Here is a 21,671-nt window from a genome sequence, read left to right as displayed (position 1 = left end):
TTTGGAATAAAAAGGCCGCTAGAGTTAAATTTTCGATTTTGCAACTAGATACTCAGTTGGGGGGTCTAGCACTTCCAAATATGCGTTTATATTATGAAGTATCATTCCTTCATTATATAGCATGCTTATTATTTAAACCGAAACAAGTCGACAATTTTTTTATTAATAAAATGGTTCAAGAAGCTGGAACTCAAGTTCCCATATTTCTAATAACCTCAAACTCCCCAAAAAAACAAGATACAAAACATTATTGGATTTCAGAAGCAGACTTCGTACTGTTTTTAAACAGAATGGATTTTCTGGTTTCTTTTCCTTAAAGTTAACTGAGTGTAGAGATTTGGGTTTATATATTAATTCCACTCAGCTGAAAATTTGGAACGATTCCGGTTTGGGGGCAGTTAACCAGTTTTTTATTCAGAGGAGGATGATTACCTGGGAAGAAGTTCAGGCCAGATGTCATGGCCGTAACAAACCTTCTTTTTTTGAATTTATTCAAATTGTTTATTTTTTAAAGAAATATAATTTTATATTCAATAGCTCCCCTGCAAAAGCAGCTATTGCCCTGTATACCTCTAAGTTGAATGGGGTTGGTAACTGGTATCGGTTAATGCGTGCTCAAGACAAATCTCCTCTGGTGTTAAAATTTTTGGAGAAAGTTTCTGTTGAAACTCAATGTGTTTTTGCCTATCAAGAATGGCAAAAAATATCAACTACAGAATACAAGATATTGAGAGCTGCAAACTATAAAAGAATGGCATTTCTTGCTCACTGGATGGCATACTATACCCCGAAGGCACTAAATAAAATCTATCCAGAGGTGGCAAATAGTTGCTTTCTCTGTGGCACCCTTTTGGAAGGGGGATGGAGGCACATTTTTTTTTCTTGCCCTAAGTTGATAGTTTTTTGGGAAAAAATATTTGCATATTTTAGTAGGGCGATTAAAAAAACGTATAAGCCTATAGAAGAAGCTGTTTTGTTTGGTATAACTAGAAGGGAGATTACACTATCGAAAGCCGAGGGGTATTTTCTTGCCATTTCAATGCTGGTTGCCCGCTCTCTAATTTAACAAAACTGGAGTCCATTGGAAATACCTTTGTTCGAGAAATGGGTAATTAAAATGAAACGTACAAACCAATTGGAAGAAGCTTATGCTAATCGGGTGGGGCCAGTTAAAAAATATTCTCGGATATGGGAATATTTTATCGATTGCTAAACTGACGATGTTTAAAGGCAATGTTGCTTAGTATGTGGCTTTCTATTGAGGGTTTTTTTAGTGATTATTTCTTTTTTAGATTTTGCTTTACAAGTTGTGTTAATTGATGAATATTACCTGTTGGTTTATATTTTCGAACTGTTTTCTACCATAGATGTATTGTGTAAATACTGCATGATTCTTGTAGCTCTGCTCAAAATAAAAGTAAAAAAAAGTGGGAGTGATCACACAAATAGGGCCCTTTTCCTAAGCAAGTTTTTGTTTTACAATTGTGCCCCATCCAAATGTATCATCTTCAAAATATTGCCAATTATTTCCCTTAAGTTCAATTGATAACATGTAACACACATATTTAATTTCTCACAAGCGGCTCGCAACCCTCTCGTTTCACATATTATGTTTAGCCTTTTTATTTTCCTTAGCATATCATCAACTACAAGAAAGTAAATGAATGGAGGGTGGTACTGGGGATACGTCATCAAAGCCCTAATATTCAAAAGTTCTCAAAATAACTCTAAGTAGGTTTGCAACTCCCAATACATGCAAAACCAGTGTTAGTAAATTGGTAGGATGTTTTCTGCATTATATATTTGTATTCATGCTATACTTACTATCATTAATTATTTTTTCAGATTCATGTATGGAATATATAGGATACAACAAAGACAACACTTTGTAATAAAGGTGCAAGCCATTATTATTTTGTTAATTCTGGGACCTTCCTAAAATGATTAGGTGGTATCAGTCCGCCAATTAGATATCAAATGATGCACCTTCTTTGAATAAGATTATACTTGTTTGCATTTAAAAGGACACAACCCCTCTCCTTTTACCACAATTAGTGAACATTTTCCCTTAGAAGGCGTGGATAGTTGGAAATCGGAAATTACATTTTTATATAATGAGTGTGGGGCATGGTCAAGGTGCCTGACAGGCAAAACCTTGATGTGGATATGGTGCTTCTCCTTTCTCCAACAACTCTGTATTGTAGAATTAAGTAAACCTGTGGCATTAGAAGGTTTCCTTTTTAGGCTATATATAGAGGTGTTGATTTCCTTCCTAAAAATATAGAACTTGCTGTTAAGATGAAACATTTCTGATATTTAACTTCATAAGAAGGTTTGGGAGCAAAGGTATTTCAACTTTGCTATCCCTTTACCTCCTTTTTTTGTAATAATATACTTTGTTTGCTCAATTTGTTTCAAATATATGCCCTGATTACCAATGGGCCTGATTATTTTGTGATGAGACCATGTAGCCGCAAATAACATTTGTGACCGGAAACCCTACATCTAAATCTGGCCATTCTGAGTTTGTATTTTTGAGGACTCAGACTTAGCAGATCCAAACTTGCCTGCGGAGTCCATTCTCTGGGTACAGATATCCTCCCTTTTACCAATAGTTCTGAGCTGGTGGTAAGTGGGAGCGAAGGTGTGGCAGTGCAGTAAAAGGAGCGTGGTGGCAGAAGTGGACAGCTTGTGAACTGAAAGGGGGAACTTCCTATGCTCCCTTGTGCAGAAGGATGGGATCAGAAATTACCTGAGACCTGAAGCAGAGCTGCGTTGCAATCCAATCCTCATATGAATTTAGCAACAGAATTCCAGCAGGTAAATACGGCCAGGTGTTGCTGCATCCGGGAAATCCATGTGCAGGAACACACAGCCATTTGTAATCGGGCCCATAGGGTTATTTGGATACTTATATACACAAAAGTTTAGGATTATTCGAGTATATTATAAGCATTTACTAATTAATAAAGCAAGAGGATATCTTTTTAGATGCATCATTTGTTTCCACACTTAAAGCCTCATATTTTCCGAATTGCACTACTTTGCGCATTCACAAGGTTTCATTCTAGTGGTTAGTGTCTGCAAATTGGGTTAACCTTTTTCATGTATTTAATGCAAGAAGACGCCTGGTGGTTATGTCATAAGAAAAACAACCAACTTGTCTCTGCACTGGAAAACCCCACTTTCTAAAAGTTCCCTTTGATATAACATGGCTTAATATGGTGACATCCATTTTGATCACGTGACAGGCAGGCGTCTTACCTCCCTTGCAAACAGTGCAGATAAACATGCTGGCCAGACGTGCATGAGTTGCTTGCTTTCCACTGACATTCCATGAGAGATGATTCATTCCCTTGACAAAGGATGTCATCCGGCCAGACTGGTACTGCTCGCTCAAAGTATGGGCTCTGTCTTGTTGACGTGAAAGAGACCTGCTGGGCACTGCACCCAATCTAAAAAACAGACCATATATTGATGACACATTTTCAGTTTTTATCAAATACAGCACAATTTAATTTCTCTAGGCACATGTCCATAATCCTGTCTGCTCGAACTATCACAGCAGCTTTCTTTATAACTGATCTACATTTGTAAACAAAGACACTATGACACACATCTTTTCTTCCATCCTCTTCCAAATGGTTTCAGTTCCCAGAAAGTGCTCTTAGAAGGAAACCAATGACTGTGTTTAGGTTTTGCTCTAACACCAAAGCGTTATTGAAGAGAACCTCAAAGTGGAATGTGGAGCACCAACTGGATATGCTGCGTATAAGACTAGTTGACGCTCAGATCCTTCTCTCATTACAGATCTCTATTGCATGTGTCTCACTGTTGGTAAGGAAAAGTAAACTTAGGCAAATGAAGAAGATACCCTATGAGACCAAAAGATTCCTAAATGATAAGTGCAGTTTCATTTTCTACTTCATCATCTAATTTGTGGCACCAAGGCAAAAAGTAATTAGGTTGAAATCAAAAACTGAAAAGAAGAAAAACATGTCATCATAAAGAGGATATTTATGCTACTTCGTTTGCATCCATACGGCTTTCTTCAAAGCTGACAAGTAGCCCAGGACAGGCCCAGGTGTGTGTCCCAGCGCCCATACATCTCTACCCACTGCTCATATAAGCCACCCATCAATTACTAATCATGAGGGCAAACTACAAGTTGCCACCCATTCCTTAGTCAATTTCAGGACATTATAAAATGTGCCACGAATTACTTAACATTTCTCAGAACATGGGAATATTTGCCTCCTATTGCCTATGATCCCTCTGGGTGGTTGTGAGAGTCTGCAGTGAGTAGGTATAGTGAATGTGGTGCAGTGACTGTAAGGCACACTCACCCCATCCCGATCTTGTGATTGATTTTGTTCACAGTTATTATATAGATTGTTTTTTCTTTTACACCTAGACCATTGGATGGTCGTGGGAAATATGTATTTTATCATTAAACACAAGTAAGTTCTCTAAGAAGAAAACAAGAACTGAATGGTCTTTGACACGTTCCTCCTTTCACAAGCTCAAATGTTTTACCTACATGGAGGTGCTTAGAATTAAGAAGCCTTGAAGCCTGCATCCATCCTTTCCTCCGTTTGTCTAGTTGTCCTTTCGTCAATCATGAAATGCCCGGTTGTATGCAGTCTGAGAGAGAGAGTATGTAGATGTGTGTGTGTGCATGTTTGTTTGTGTCTTTGCCAGCTTTACTATTAGTCTCTGTGCTCTAATGAGTGAATGTCTGCGCTGTTCTTTGTATTTAAGTGATGGTGGTGTGGTGGTAGGCGTAGGCATATACGTGTTTCTCTTTTTGCACTGGATGCTCTGGTATGTCTTGCAGTCTATGTGCCTGGTGGGTTTTAAGTGTACTGGTGTGTATGTGAATGATACCGGAAGGTGTTCTGCGATAATCTGCATGTGTGGATGTATATTTCACCCACATCCATTTTTCAATAGAGTTTGTGTATCTCTATGTACACAAGTCAAACCTGTTATATTTGTCAGTTCTTGTATTTTGTCTAATTGGAAGCGTCTGCACTATTTTAATTTTCATACCACACTCTTTTTCTTGGGTTTTGTTCTCTCTTCAGAGATTCGATACAAACCAATGTGGGCCTTATTCACAAAGGTAAATTTACACTTCTGGTGTAAGTTTTCTATGTTTTGCACTTCACGAACTACGACTGTAGTTTTACTAGTAGTATCTGCAAAACTGTGGAGAACTCCGCACATAAAAAGATAGGACAGCCTCTGCAGTTGTAAAAAAAACTTGACTTGAAACTACACTCGTAGTTTGTGAACAGCAACAAAATAGTAAACTTACTCCAGAAGTGTACACTTTCCTTTGAGAATATGGCCCTCTCACTTTATAACGACAGGTCCAATGAATTCCAACTTATCGAAGAGCCTGGAATATTGGGTGTATTAACCTGCACTGTTTTAGCATCCTGATGTTAGTTGAGGATGACAGAAAAGTCGAAATTAGAAGGGCACTGGTATATGATGTACATATAAAAAATGGCATACTTTTTTCTTTCTTTGCGGTGTATCTCAGCAACTAATCATTAATTGTTATCAATTCATTTTTTACTAATACCACGAGAAATAATCAAATAGAACATTTGATTGGGAGTATTGCTTACTTAAATGTGCATTTTATGTGGATGTGTTAGTAATAAACGGTTTAGGAAGAACATGGCAGCAGATTACAGAATAATCGATCATATGCCAAAGTGTGTGGAGGATTCAGGAAAGTGCAAGCTGGATCCGTGACATCACGACTTAAATCCGGATTATCACAGAAGCCAATACAGATGGCATATGCTCTAAAAAGTTAGCCTCTGAAAAAGTTTCATTAAGGGATGCTCAGAAAGTGGCCTATTCCTTTCCCAACAAAAAAGAAAACTTGAAACTGATGTGGAACAGATGAGCTTGAATCCAACGTGAACCTCCAGCTTTAAATGTCAAGATAAACAGTGAAACACTCCTGAAGGTTACAAAGAAAATAGGGAGGACCACAGCTTCAGTGATGTCTCTTCAAAGGATGACATAAAGAGACCTCTCTTTGCAGACTGCTTGCAGGTAGGTAGTCATGAGAGTACTCAGCTGCATACTGGTACAACCACACCTTAAATCCAGAGAAATAGTGCATCAATAGGAACTCATATACCAGGAAAACCCACAATAATCCAGATAGTATCCCTCTTATCAGTGGCGGCCGGCACAGGTAAACGAGGTGAGCGGGGGTCAAGCCCACAGAGGACAGAATAGGTATGATTAATCAGATAAATAATACCTATTTTGTTACCTGTGGGCCTCCTACCCGTCGTACCCGGCCCCGCCCCACCACCCCACCATGTTTACCTGTGCCTGCCGCTGCTGCCTCTTACCTCGAGTTCTTTCACCAGTGCTGTGTTAATCCTTAAGGAAGACATTCTCAACAACCAGGTGAAGGCCTAGTTGTGGAAGCTAACAACTCCAGATGGAGGAAATAAATGGAACAGCAACAAACTGCCTAACTGAGCAACTACAAGCAGAACTAAAGGGAAGGCAATGAGAGAACAAAACTGACGCAAAGGAAGGCAAAGACATGAGACAAACTGGAGCAATAGCAAAATACCTTAGCAAAGCACATAATAGCCAGTCAAGGTATCGCTTCTCTATACATCTTCTTATGCAGGTGTGCTCGTGATGACCATGAAGTAAAGATTGAGCTTCCAGAACCACCTGCTGCCACAAAAGGTTAGACTGCTAACCTATGTCTCTGGTGCAAACTGCCAATTTTTCACTAATTCCAGGTTCTGCTGCTGCCTACTAGAGCTTGACCCTTCTTAATCATAACACAAACTTCACAAACTTGAAGGAACATGGATATTAGCTGTCGTAAAAAACGTTGGTAAAGGTGTAGGAGTTAAAATTGAGCACAATTCATGCTAAAGTATTTTAACATATTCATCGTAAAACCCAGTTATAAGGATTATCTCAAGACCCGACAGCAAAACTGCTGAACATTAATCGAGATATAGTGATCAAAGCATGTGATAATAGAGAAGAAAACAAATACCCCAAATCTTGCTGATTGACAAAGCTTCAAAACTCCAAGTTGTACACTGTTTGCCAGAAATTCACAAAGATCCGATATATCCGCCATTATGAGCAATAGTCTTTAGTTATGGACCAAACAAACAGGTACACAATGAAATGATGAAGAAATGCTGATTACCCTTGATTATGCAAAGTTAAATGGATCAATCATTCACACAAGGTTCACACTCTTGAACATATGCTTTAAGAACATCCAGAAATTGCTAACTAATACTATCAGTATTTAAAACAGCTATTTTAATTTTGATGATAAGAGATACTTTCCAATTGGAGCTGCAAAAGGAAGTAATACTGCCAGTGAATATGCTAATATCTATATGCATTTTGTGTTAAAATGAGTCCAGCATAGAAACTCGAGATAAAACGAAGGTGGAATTACATAGGGGTGTATAAGCAATAGGACAAGTACAAAAGATTAACTGATAGTATTTTATGCTTATTTTAAAAGAAACCCACCATGTAATAAAAGCACATTTCACTTAGAACACCTGAGAACACTTTTTAGATAGCATAGTTTGCCGAAAATGCTCACATTCATACAGATCGAAACACCCTGCTATCAGCTAAACATTGTCTTCCACATGCATTATTGTGGCACTATACTTCTGAGACAGGTTTTACGAATTCGACTAATTGTTTTAGAAGAACACCGGTTTTCAAAACATGAAAATGGAATGCTACAGAAATTCAAACAAAGTGGATGCATAACATGAATTCTACAACAAATCCATGAAAGAATAGCCAATGGAATTCGCGAAGAAGTAAATCAAACTAAATAAAAAAAATTAAAAAAACTAAATCAAATATATTCCTCAGTACACAGCGCAAATAAGGGAGATCAGAAGAATTATGGGGAAGGAAACTTGATATGCCATGATTTATTGCCCAAGATAAGGGTCTTATTGTTAAGTTACAAGTAACAAATTAATAATGTTTTGAACCCTGTCCATTTGGCAAAAGAGAGAGACACTGAAGAAGTTTAAGATGCTTGGAGATGGAGATCTAGCTGGATGCCCTAAAATGGGGTATGCCAGTAAGTTTTAAAAGAGATGGAAAAGCTGAAAGAGAGAACATGTAGTCCAAGAGAAATGCAGTAATCTAAACAAGATGGAATACTAGTTGGATACTGGCTGTAAGGGTCTACCTTTTAGGGAATCCGAAGCAGAATGAAGCAAAGAGGTGATATTTTATTAGCCTATGTGCCGAATGAGAGAGTGTCATCAAAGCAAACGGCAAGATTGCAATCAGATGAAGTATGAGCGAGGAGATCGCCTCATTCGGAGGGTAACAAGGTAAAAGTCCAAATGAATGGAAAAGCACCAAAACAAATATCCTCTGTCTTCTCTCCATCCAACATCAGTGAGTTGGAGCTCATTCAGGAAGCCACGCCAGACAAACAAGACCGAAACTTGTTTTGAACTACCTCAGCATTTTCTTGATAGATGCAATGATGTGTCTATTGTTGGCATAACATATGAGTGCAATGCCATGGGTTCTTATGCTGATGGTGAATACAAGCACTGAAAAGGATCAGGCTCATCAGAGAACCTCGAGGAACCCCATGGTTGAGAGACTTAAAGAAGACTGAAACGAGATAAGGAACATAGAAAAAAATGACTCAAGTCAATTTAGTAAAGATTCTTATATGCTAAATTGAAACAAGTAAGAGAAAATAGGTTTGTGCTAAATGGTGTGAAATGCTGTGCTGCGATTGTGCAGCACAAACGTGGCCTTCCTGATCCAAAATGTACTTGCAAGAAGAGCAGTGCCTGCTCTTTAAATTGAATAAACAACACCCTGATTGAACAGGATCAAGAAGAGTGTTGGTCTCGATGAAGGCAGAGAGCTGACTTTGTATCTCCCTGTCCATGGCATTGGCTCGAAAAGGATGTTGAAATGCTCATAAGCACTGGTCTGACGAATGGTGGCCACCACCGTTGGGTGCCTGTCCTCCTACCAAGACAGCAGTCCGCAATTTAGGGATAATGCTTGACAATAAACTTACCTTGGCAGACCATATTAATAATATCTCTCACACCAGCTTTGGACTCATGCGCAACCTAAAGAAAATTTTCACGTGGATCCCTCTTTCCTCTCGTTTGCCTTTAATCCAGGGACTCATTATTAGTCGCCTGGACTACGGCAATGCTCTTTTTGCCTCTATAAACGAGAACCTCCTGAACAAACTCCAGGTCCTTCAAAATACTGTAGCCAGAATGGCTCTAGATTTACCCGCTCGCACCTCTTCTGCCCCCTGTCTGAAGGCGCTTCACTGGCTTCCCATTAAAAAACGCATTAAGTTTAAAATGTGCTGTCTAGTCCATAAATCTCTGAACGGCAATGGCCCAGTCTGCCTAGCTAACAAACTGACAGAATACCGCCCGGCTAGAACACTCAGATCCTCCAGCTTGCATCTTTTAGCGGTTCCTAAAGTGCGAACTGTCAGAAACGGAGACAGATCCTTCTCCGAAATCGCCCCCGAAAGCTGGAATGCTCTTCCACTACACATTAGACTGGAACCCAGCCATCAGAAATTCCGCAAACTCCTGAAAACATGGCTATTCTAATTCTGCGTGACTCATCCTTAACATCTGAGTATCTGCTGGCGCTATGAGACCTTCAGGTGATATACGCGCCTTACAAATACCAATACATAGACATAGACATAGGACAGTAGTTGCTAAACCTGGTGGGATAGGCAGGCATTTTTTCCCAAAGTTAGATACTCATGGTTGTTTTTCCTTAAGGAGGAACAGTGACAGTGATCATAGTGCTATTGAAAGATTAGTAATATTAGGGCTAATGATCTGGGGTTTGATTGAAGACATGAGCTGGGAAAGGGTCAAACGAGTGCCTCATTTGAATGTAGTCTTGAGAAAACTGACTGTTTAGAGTGAGTGGTGTCAACATCAAAAGAAGGGCTTGAAGGGCAGCAGCATTAAAATCTGCATTAGCATCGTCATCTCATTTGAGGAAATGAGCACAGATGGTATCAATTTTGTCATTTCAAAAGGTGGATAGGGATATGCAGACATGGAATGAAGAGGAAGCAATTGAAGGCTCTTAGACCTCTTCTACAATTTGATAGATGTTGCAAGTGAAATGATTGGCATTTTAATTTGTTTAGACTTTGTTTTCTGTAAGAACTTTGAAGGCTCTCAGAGAGGATGTACATCTGTCACAATCATGCCCTATAAATATCTATGTATAGAAATGTAGCACTACTTTCAATCTTTAAGGCAGGAAAAAGCGAGTGGAAATATCCCAAAACCCATACTGACACTGACGGACCTGTCATAAAATGGCAACAGGTATCTGCATACTATGAAGCCTCACCAAGTAGGCATGTCAGGTGTCATTATAACATGACATAATTAATAAAGCCACTTATGACTTGCAATGGGTTCATCAATACATGACACCACTAGCAAAAGTTCCACTGGAAAGCAGCATTGAGGTCCTTCAAATTAATAGCTTAAATCAGTCAAGTCAAAGAAACTGATAAAGCAGTTAAACTCTTGGATACGCAGGCAACTGGGTGAATCTGTGGGTTCAACATGGCAGGAATAGGAAGGTTTTTATCTTTGTCCTGAAATTCTATAAACATGTATCCTTTCTAGGTGACAGTGAAAGCTTCCACCATCCCAATCCATCTGCCTTTATCTGTCTACCATCTAATGTTGTCCACTTGAACTTTGAATGGACCTGATTAGAAGAACTCAAAAACCTAGTTATGATGTAACATTTCAGGCCTAAGACAAATTGCCTAAACCATTTTTATAGATAGCTTCATCAATTTTAACCAAAGCACAGTATTTCACAGAATCAGCTATCAGGAACCAATGTAATCTTTGAACGGTGCTCCAAACACTTAGCCCCAGAAACTTCCCTAGCAGCTGCATTTTGGATTTTCTGAAGTCTGCACAAGACTGTCTGTGTGGCATCCATACATAGGGGCAGAAATAATCCAATGTGGCCCCGATAATAACATTGGTCAAAGCAGAATTTTTCTTTTCAAAGAGGTTAGTTTGCAGCCTATGAAGTATATGTATATGATCTGCAAAAATTCTAACAAGGGAATTGGACTGTTTTTCCATAGCTATTTTATCGACAAACACCACTCCTAGAGACTGGACCTTTTTCACAAGTTGAAATGATGTATTGGGAATGGGTGAGCAAGTGAAGATGCTGCAGGTGACAAGAGTTTAAATGGGATATACTGGCATATATATATTGTGTATGTCCAGGGTGTAAAGATTTGTTAAAAAAATCTACAAACAGGATCCAAAAAAGATCAAGGGACAAGCCCATCAAAATCAACCTTTAATCACCTTCTTCAACTCAAAAGCTGTCATTGAACTGATTAACGGTGGCGCATACGTACTGTGAACAATAGCCAGGAAACATAGAATGATAATGTGAATGCTGACAAAGATCACAGAGAAAATGGAAATGGAAAGAAACAGACATGCAATATTAATGAATACACCTTTGTTCAAAGGCAGGCTTCACAAGGATATTTTCACACAACCTTGTTTTATAGGGTTATCCACAACCAATCTCGATCAGAAAGAATAGGACTCTCTGATGCATGGCAATGTCATTTACAATTATTACCTAGGTTGTCAAGTGATCTGTAGTAAGATATTCTTCTTGACATAAGTTTGGCAGATAACATATGCTAATATTTAATTATAAGCTAATTCTATAAAACCAACTCTCTTTGGATTGGTTTTTTTTTAAAAACACAATAAAATATTTGTTTCTTCTGAAATGAATTCTGCCATTGTGCTAGACATATTCAAAATCTTAAACCAAAATATAGCTGAAATTATTCTGGAAAGGTTTTTTTTTTAATTGCACAGAAGGCCATATGGGCATACTGTTTTGGTAAAACTCAGTAAAAGTATTGTGTTACCTTTTTTGCGTTGCGACAGTGCCTAGTAAATAAGCCTTTTCCTAAGAAGAATTTTCGATCAAGTTAGCTGTCTGAATTTACATCACAATATGCTCTTGGTTCCCAATCTTAATTCATTGCTAACATGTCCACAGATCATGTATTTTTCTGCCTGCTGTTTCAGAATAATGTGAAACCCGACTTTAACCCTTAGTGCACATTATGTACAATAATTTATAATTTAGTGAATTTAAATAATATGTCAGCATCTTGACTGACAAACCAATGTTGTGTTTGGCCCATTGTTCTAAAATCCCATACTAACAAAATGTTTCACGCTGAACTATTCTCTGATATCCTAAGTAGGAAGAGTTCAAACTCACATTTATGTTTTATTATTTTCATATCTAATCCTCGAATTCCCATATCTATTCCTTTTTACGTAATGAAACAATAATATGTAAGCTTGAGCTTGTGCAATTAGACTAAAATATTTGCAGAATTATCATTGGTCTCAAGATAGAGATCAAGGAGTTCCTTCAAAGAATCCCCGAAAAACATTGATAGAAGGGAAAATCCATCATTCAACGAGTAGGCAATGTAGTCTGATAGTTATTGTAACATCTACTAGCTTGTGATCAGGTGCAGGAAGCTCAATCAATACAGAACAACTTCTTTTGAATGCTGTTGACAAACAGACAACGTGCCTCGTGCATTGCTTTCCCTAACATTTCCTAATCATATCTGAAAATACAATTCTGGCTTAAATTTTATAAAGAGGCTATTTGTTGCCATTATAAAGGTCATACAATAGAATAAATACATATTTTATACCATAACATTTTAAATACCACTACTTATGAGTCTGCACTAGGCACACAAAGAAATGTCTTGGCATAAAATGGGCGTTCCCAAGCCTAGGATGGTTGCACCTGGCCATATTATGAATGTATTGGTGTATTTAAAACTTTACTTGTCTTAGTATGGGGGTACCTGGCCAATGTTGGCTTTGCTTCAGAGATATCTTAGCTGCTTCTTTCATACATCATTACTGACGTGCAAAAATATATGTATCACATTACTTCTGTGCTGAAAGGCCAAATAAGTTGCACATTGGCCAACATCATCGTAAAGGCACTCAGGGCCTGATTTAGAGTTTGCGTTTCGGTTACTCCATCTGCTGCATTACAAGTGCATTATATCCAATAACACTTGTAATGCAGAGGATGGGAAATCGGTCATGTTAGTGATGGAGCAACCCATCCAATGAACTCTTAATCCGGCTTTAATCTTCAATTTCCACCATAGAGTGCCTCGGATCTGGAGGAAACAAAAAATAAAGAACAATAAAAATGAAGAGTAAGGACAACCTAGTAATTGAAACAGAAGAAAGTCAATTTTCAACAGGCTACATCACAATCCTTTTCAAATTCAGCTTCCTTGCTAAGAAACTGTCTTTCAAAAACCTTCAGTGCCAAGAAGATCTTTATCAGCTTCAGAATAAAACTGAAAACAGACCGGTTGAACCTGCATCTATGTAAGATTTTCAAATTCTGCTCTTGTCTTCCTCATTCTTCTCCCTCTCTATTCCCCACACAATATTGGATTTCATTGACCATTACAAACAACAGTTTCTTCCATATTTCCCCCTGAAATTGCTTCATTTTGCTACTTCCTTTGACAAAATTCAGTTGAATAGAGCTTTTGGCATTTTCTCTGTAAAAAAGGTGTTTCTATTTGGTTGTTATGGTTTTGTAAGCTCACTAGCACCCATCATATGAAAACATCAACTGATATAAAATAGTAAAGCAGCTCATTAGAATAATATGATAGTTCCATGGTGGAACTCTAGTTTGTGACTAAAATAGCTTTATAGCTCCCTAAACATGTTTAATTACTTTGTGAAACTTCAACTTTATTTCAGTGATTTCACTTCCTGTGAATCACTGGATGACAGAACATGTATTCTGTTGATGGTAGTTAACACAAAGTTGACTACCATCTCTCTGTACTAACACAGACGTCTTAAATCGAGCAGGATGGCGGCCGTACGGCCGTGTGAGTGAGCAGCTCCGTGCCTCAGCAGAAGAGAGACGCCGGGACTACAGTGTCTGAAGGGTGTGTTGTCTGTTGTCTGGCGGGGGATGGTGCTACTTGCTTTTCTGGCGTATACTGGAGAGTTTTTATCGATCATACCGGATGCACCCCCACAATTGCTGAGAGATTGGTGAAATTCGGGAGAAGGTAGCAGTCGAAGCGGCAGACGGAGGTGGTGGACTCGGCCCCGAGACGGAGGTGGCGGTGGAGGCGGAGGCGCACGCGGGAAAAGACTCAATCTACCACTGGATCACAGACACCTGGCGGGATGAACTGGAGTAGCGGCGAGAGCTAAAGCGGCGAGAGCTAAAGCAGAGGAGTCATTCATCTTGGAGACGGGGGAACGATCGTCGATCAAGGAAAGTTGTAACTGTTGCAACAGCGGCCCTATCCCGCCAGACTGTGGAAGCTCTTTCTGAGTTACAGTGCTACAAGCTCGCGGCGAGACTCCTGACGGCAAGTTGTAAGCCGGGTCGAAGAGGCTGTGAGGACGTGAGGACGAGAGTGTGGGAAAAAAAAAGAAAAACGCCCGGAGCCCCAGAACAAATCTCAAAACAACAAAATAACAAGTAAGCAGGCATGGCGCCGAAAGGCAGAGGCGCACGGAAAAATGTTGCTAATAATGTGAATAGTACTAGTGCTACTACAAATAATGCAGGCAGTGTTAACATAAATAATGCAACTATCGCTAGCGCCACGGCTACTACTAAGATCAGTACTAGCAGTAGTAATGTAAATTCATCTGGGGGCGCGTCTCTCTCCTCTAAGTTAACTGATACAGCACTTACAGTACTGAGCAGCGTTGAGACCGGCCTGGTCAGAGGTAATAGCGATATTGGTGTACAGTCTGCTGGCAACAACACTCAAATTACTTCTATAACGCCTGGCAATTTGGATGCCGCCAAAACACCGGTGCTACACGCGATCTTTATGAAAAAAAAAAGTGCTGCTATTAGTACAAGATCCACTCCAGGAGCGACAAGCGATGGCAGGGCTGATGTCAATGGCTTGGCCCCCTCTGAGCGCAGTATCCGGAAAGGAGAAGGGGGCACAAATGGGCAATGTACAACCACAGTGGACCTGGGAGACAAAGATTCTGCATTGTCTGAAGGCAAGTTTTATTCAATGCCAGATCTATCCGTTGTATCGGAGGACGACGGTAGCAGTCTGCAAGGTGAGTGGGGTGATGATGAAGTGGCACTCACAGATGAGGACGATCTGATAGAGGAATATGGAGACACGACACATCTACCCACACAGATTAGGGGATTGGCGGATCATCAGGACACGGCCCGGCGAAATCCTGAAACCGAAGGGGCCTCACAGGATAAGACTCCTCTTTTACAACCTCTCTGGGAGTAAGGAGAAAAGGAGTCTCTGCCGCAGGAGCATGAGCAGGACCAAGATCAAGGTGTTAATGGAGTAACTTTGGATCTAAAATATAAGAGCATTATGGCTCATCGAGCTGAAACTAAGGCTGAAAGTAACCGTACTCAGGGCGCAGTTCGGAAATTACAGAACACCATGCGGCGGATGGTTAAGTCTGTTAACGAACTTACCAAGCTGGTGACAGACACAGAGGAACGTATATCGAGTACTGAAGATGTACTTACTAAACATCAAACTGAGATAGAGACTCTACAGGCCACTAGAGAGGACATGGAGTGAAAAATGACGGATTTGGAAAACCGCGCACGGCATAATAATCTGCGTGTTCTTGGAATTCCAGAGCTGAAAGAAGGGAAAGACGCTCGAAAGTTTATAATCGAGACTTTTGCAGAAGCATTCCCAGAGCTAGCTGAATGGCAATGGGAGAAAGAGATCATCAGAGCGCATAGATATCCATTTGCACTGCGCAAGACTTATGGAGAGTCAAATGCCCTGGCAGGCTCTAAAGCTTTTCCACGAGCGATATTAATCTGTGTAAATAATTTTGTTCTGAGGAAAGCACTATATGATCTCGCTCGCCCTGATAAGCGACGTAAGGGCTCTGGGTGTGATTTTTTTGTTAGGCCGGATTATTGCTCAGCAACTGTGTCCTTAAGATGACAATTTCGATAACTATTTCAGCCATTTCAAGCCAAGGGTGCGCAGGTATTCCTTCTGAATCCTGCTAAACTTAAGGTGATCTATAAGAACCAATCTAAATATTTCACCACAGAATCTCAGGCGCAAGCATATCTGAAGTCTATTGACACTAAAGGTGGATCACCCTGAAAGTGGAAAAAGGGGGAAATAGGGGGAAAAAAGGGGGAAAAGGGAAAGGAGAAAGGTGTGTAGAAGGGAAAGGGAGAGGGAAGGGAGAGGAGGAGAGGAGAAGAAAAGGGGGAGAGGGAAAGGTAAAGAAAAAAAGAAAAAAAAGAATCCATAGTTAGTTATATATTATACCACTTTTACTGCATACTAGAGGTGAATTTGATAATAGAGGGAGGAGTGGCAGCATCAGCCTGCACCAATTCCATATTTATGGTTTTGCAATGATGTTGGAGTATTTGTGATCTGCTTCTTTTTTTTTTTTTCTCCTTTTGGAGGTTTTTTTTTTTTCCTCCTTTTTTTTTTTTTATTGAATGCAGAAAAGCTTGATTGTTTAAAAAGCAATATTCGAGTTTGATTAAGTATGGGATGTTGATGTAGAAGGTCAGATAATATGATCAGAAATATGTCGCTTGGGTAAAAACAGACCACAGATAAATATATGATAGGGCAACTGTCCTGGTAGATCCTCTGCTGAGGTGGATCTCGCACACTCGCATCATTAAGGACTATGTCCTTTTGCTCACAAGGGGTGGCTGGAGAGGGGAGGGGGAGGGGGAGGGTGAAAGGGAGGGTGGCCTCGATGTGGGGTCAGAGGGGTCGGGAGGGCCAGGGGGGGTCGGTTACGGTTAAAAAGGGAAAAACAGAGATCATGGGTATAATTTTTGCTGATTATATGGCAGTAATGCAGGACAGGGGGCAGAGTGTTTCTACTTCTTTTAGAGCTAAAGTAGATGTCAGCTAGAATGTTAAGAATAGGTACGCTAAATGTGAGAGGATTGAATGCTTTAAATAAAAGGCAACGAGTTGCACGGGAATTGCAGTGGCTTAACTGTAATATTATTGCTCTTCAAGAGACACATTTAGCATGGTCTAAACAAAAGTATTTAAGTGATCTAGGGTATAACATGTTGGTGTGCACCAAACAGTCTAGTACAACCCGTGGAGTGGCTATACTAGCAAGGAGAAATCTGGTTGACTGTGGACGAGTTTTAGAGGATAGTGCTGGTAGGTGGGCTATCACGGAATGTAATGTAGGAACTTCAAAATACACGGTCTGCTCCATCTATGGATCTAATTTTGACGAGGCAGAAGTCCTGGAATACCTGAATGTTGAGTTAGCAACTTGGACCGCTCCCGTAATTCTTTGTGGGGACTTGAACATTAATCTTTATTCTGGAGCATTAGGCAGTGAGCAATACAGATATGTAGGTAGGAAACCAAAGGTATTCAGGGCGTTAAGATCCTTGGTGAAAGCACATGGGTTAACAGATGCTTGGCCCTATCTTAGGAAGACTGATCCCGGATATACATTTTTTTCAGCTCCGCACCAAAAACTATATCGCTTAGATTACTTTCTAGTTACACATAAACTGCTCTGTGAAGCACAAATACAGGTTTATCCCCGAGTGACGTCTGATCACGGGCCAGTAGTGCTGTCAATTCGGATCGCATACCCACCCTGCAAACCCCGTGAATTCTCTTTTGATCGTAAGTTACTGCTGGATGTTAAATTCCAAGAATATATGAGTGAGTGGACTCGAGAGTTCTTTAATTCAAATAGGGGAAGCGCAAGGGATGGGATAGTATGGGATACGTTTAAAGCCGCTTTTAGGGGTGAGGTGCTTAGCTATGGACTGTATGCTCAAAAACAGATGCGAAAAAAGCTACAGGAGCTGTACCAGGATCTAGGCAAGGCCGAGGAGCTGTTGATTCAAGATATTGCTCATAACAGGGATACTTATGACACTTCAATCGTGGTGACGCGATTAAAGGCCAGGGTTAATAACCATTTGAGTAAGGAAGCAGCTAAGACCTATGAAATTAAGAGACAGATGCTATACGAGTATGGGGAGGCAAGTGGGAGGTGTTTAGCTCAAAGAGTGAGGACTAGGGAAGCTGCTCAGCGAATTAAAAGTATGAAAAATGAAGCTGGGCAATATGAAGAAACTGAGAGTGGAATGTTAGAAGTCTTTAGAAGTTTTTATTCCCGTTTATATACAGCAGAAGAATACGACAGTAATAGTGCTCTATCCTTTCTTGGGCAAAATGTCGGGCAAAAATTAGCTCATGGACTGGCAGATATATTGGAGGCCCCTATAGAGATGTTTGAATTAGAAGCGGCTATTAAAGCTTTACCAGCAGGAAAGGCTTCGGGTCCTGATAAGCTTCCGCTTGAAATATATAAATTCTTTTTTCAAGTCTTAAAACAGGACATGTTAGCTACATTTCGAACAGCCCAGAAAGGGGAGTATCCTATAACATGGGGTGAAGCGAGTATAGCAGTGTTTAGAAAAAAGGGAAAACCGCCGGATCTACCAGGCTCATATCGGCCTATATCATTATTAAACACAGATGGGAAAGTATACTCTAAGATCCTAGCTAGCAGATTATCAGAAGTGATAACCCCTCTGGTTTCTATCTTTCAGCATGGGTTCATCCCAAAGCGTGGCACAACCGATCATGTTAATCGGGTGATCACTCTAATTGACCATGCAAATGCGTCGGGGAGTCCACGGAGTCTCATATTATTAGACGCAGAGAAGGCCTTCGACCAAGTATCGTGGGCCTTCCTATGGGATCTGTTGAAATTTCAGGGATTTGGGCCAAATTTTATCAAATCGATACAGGTGCTTTATCAACAACCTAGTGCACGGATTAACGTAATGGGGCTTCAATCTGCAGCGGTACCAATACAACGCGGGACCAGGCAGGGATGCCCATGCTCTCCATTGCTGTTCGATTTGTATATAGACCCCTTTTTAAAAACGATTGAGCGAAGTAGCAGGGTACCTCCAGCCAGGATACAATCACAGCAGTACCGTGTATTGGCGTACGCTGACGATGTAGCCATGCTTTCACCAAGAACATCTATGGCTATGCCCGAAATTGAAAATCTGGCAAGGACATATGGAGCGGTATCGGGATATAAATTAAACACCGCTAAGACTCAAATATTGTGTATTAATATTAAGTCTTATGATGATCCACGAGTCTTAGACGAGGTTACTTATTTGGGAGTGCAGATTTGTGCTGGAGCCTCCACTACGGTAGAGGTCAACTGGCAGAAGCTGATGCATGGGGTCCGTAAACAATTGGATCAACTAGAATGTTTACATTTGACATTGGTTGGTAGATGCAACAGCTTGAAAATGATGGTACTACCTAAGGTGCTGTATCTTTACCGATGTCTACCATTAGAGATTACCTCCACACTTATTTCACAATTGCAAGCAATATGTATGAGGTTCATGTGGTCCCAGGGGAAGGAGCGCCGGGCCAAGAAGTATATGATGCTGCCTAGGGCAGTGGGTGGCTGGGCAGTCCCTGATTTCCTTTTGTACTATTATGTATGTATGCTGCAGCGAATTAATATTTTATTAACCGGTCAGGGACCTACGGAGCCAGCACTGCAACCTTCCATATATTCTCTGCTATTGGGGACCGAAGCTAGGAACCGTCTTTTCATTGACATAGATTGGAACTATTACAAACGCACTAGGTTTAAGGTGATTGCTGCTGCGTATAAGGTCTGGAAGGCAATAAGGAAACAATATAATATTCGAAATGTGTCTATTTATACCCCTTTAACTGCACCGTTACTGCATCCCAGTATATGCTGGGATCATATAGTGGTTAATTGGCGTTTAAGAGGTCTAATAACAGTGGGCGATGTATATACATCAGATGGCCTAAATTCTTTCTCCCAATTGAAGAAACAATATCAGCTAACTAACTCGCATTTCTTTAAGTATTTGCAGATACGTGAGCAGTTTCTTAAATTGAACATTATGAATGTGTCTAATCCCCTTATTGAGGCACATAAACAGCGCGCTCGTATAGGGGTATTATATAATATAATTATTGAGACAATGTCTAATGACTTGGAAGTTCATTGCACGAGATGGGGAGAAAGATTGGGGTCCCCGGAAGTACCGTTGGAACTCTCGATTGAATTGGCTAGCCGTTTATTTATGTCTGCCAATCTCAAGGCACAACATTATAAGACTTTGTTCTATCTTTATCGCACGCCTGATAAAATTGCAAAGTGGGGAGGAGATCTAGATGGAAAGTGTTTCAGATGTAATACTCTACATGCTGATGTAGCACATATTTTTGGTTTTTGCGTTAAATTATCAGAATTGCTTAGACATATAAACAGGTTTTTATCTGAGATTCTTGGTGCTCCTATACAATTGTCAGTCAGTGAGATTTTGCTGGGCATAGACGCTGGAGGTGGGCGCACAGACCTTAGTAATGAAGTTAGGTATCTGATATTCATGGCAGCAGCAGTGCTCAGGATGTGCATTACATCAGCGTGGCTACAAACTGAGGCTCCCACATTTGAGACGTGGAGAACTCGTTTTTTGTTCACGTATAATATGGAACACAATCTGTATATCCTCAAGGGGAGGCGGAAAAAGGCATTGGGGCAGCTAATATGGGGCGCCGTGAGTGTATTTATGGATATGTAGGATCCAGGTCTTAAGCGGATTAGCGTACCTATTACCCATCTTATATTATATAGGATATAATCGAGGTGGTTTTTTTGCTTTCTTTGACATTGTTTGTAACGAACGACATAAAGAATTATTCTATGTGTTAATAGTGTAAGGTCTCTTTTAGTTTGAAATCTACCTTATATTATTGTAAGTCAAACTCTGTGAATTGTTCTCGTACTGCATAATTAACTGAATGTTGGGTTATGTCTCTTTTTTGTTTGTACCCATGATCTCCACTCAATAAAGAAATTAATAAAAAAAAAAAATGAGGACAGCCAGTTACTCTTTGCATTTTGGTTTGGCAGCCGTGGTTTGTCATGGTGCCGCTTCCCACAAGGGTATACGGAGAGTCCATCAATTTTCAACCAGATCCTTAGAAAGAATACGGAATCTCTGATCATGCCTTATAACGCAGGTCTGGTCCAATATATTGACAATCTGTTGATTGTGTCAAATTTACAGGAAGATTGTAAGACAAATACCATTGTCCAATTGAACCAATTAGCTGAGAATGGACATAAAGTGTCCCCAGATAAGTTGCAGAACTGCAATAAAGAAGTTTATTATCTTGGACATCACATTGAGAAGGGAGCAAGGAAGGTGTCTCAAGGAAGATTATCAGCTCTTATGAGAATAAATCCGCCAACCACGCATAGAAAAATCAGGATGTTCTTGGGAATGGTGGGCTATTGTCTTCAAAGTATTCCCAACTTTTCCTTAGAGGTCAAGCCTTCACAGAGGCTGACACACAAGGATGTGGCTGAACAGGTCCCTGGGATGTCGTCTGCGTGAAAGCTTTCCTAGAGTTGAGAGAAAGTCTC

General features: G+C 40.2%; 1 protein-coding gene across 1 annotated transcript in view; it reads right to left on the bottom strand.

The window, feature by feature from the left end:
- LOC146784490 (CD5 antigen-like) overlaps window positions 1-21,671 on the bottom strand; it is a 631,002-nt gene that overhangs the window by 49,850 nt on the left and 559,481 nt on the right. Inside the window, exon 6 of the mRNA XM_085633317.1 lies at window positions 3,265-3,455. Within this exon, the coding sequence (XP_085489443.1) occupies window positions 3,265-3,455 (191 nt within the window). The remainder of the gene's footprint in view (window positions 1-3,264; window positions 3,456-21,671) is intronic.

Source organism: Triturus cristatus, chromosome 11 (genome assembly GCF_964204655.1).
Source record: "Triturus cristatus chromosome 11, aTriCri1.1, whole genome shotgun sequence".
Lineage (NCBI taxonomy): Eukaryota > Metazoa > Chordata > Amphibia > Caudata > Salamandridae > Triturus > Triturus cristatus.
Note: the sequence above shows the minus strand (reverse complement) of the source record. Positions and strands in the feature narration are given on the sequence as shown.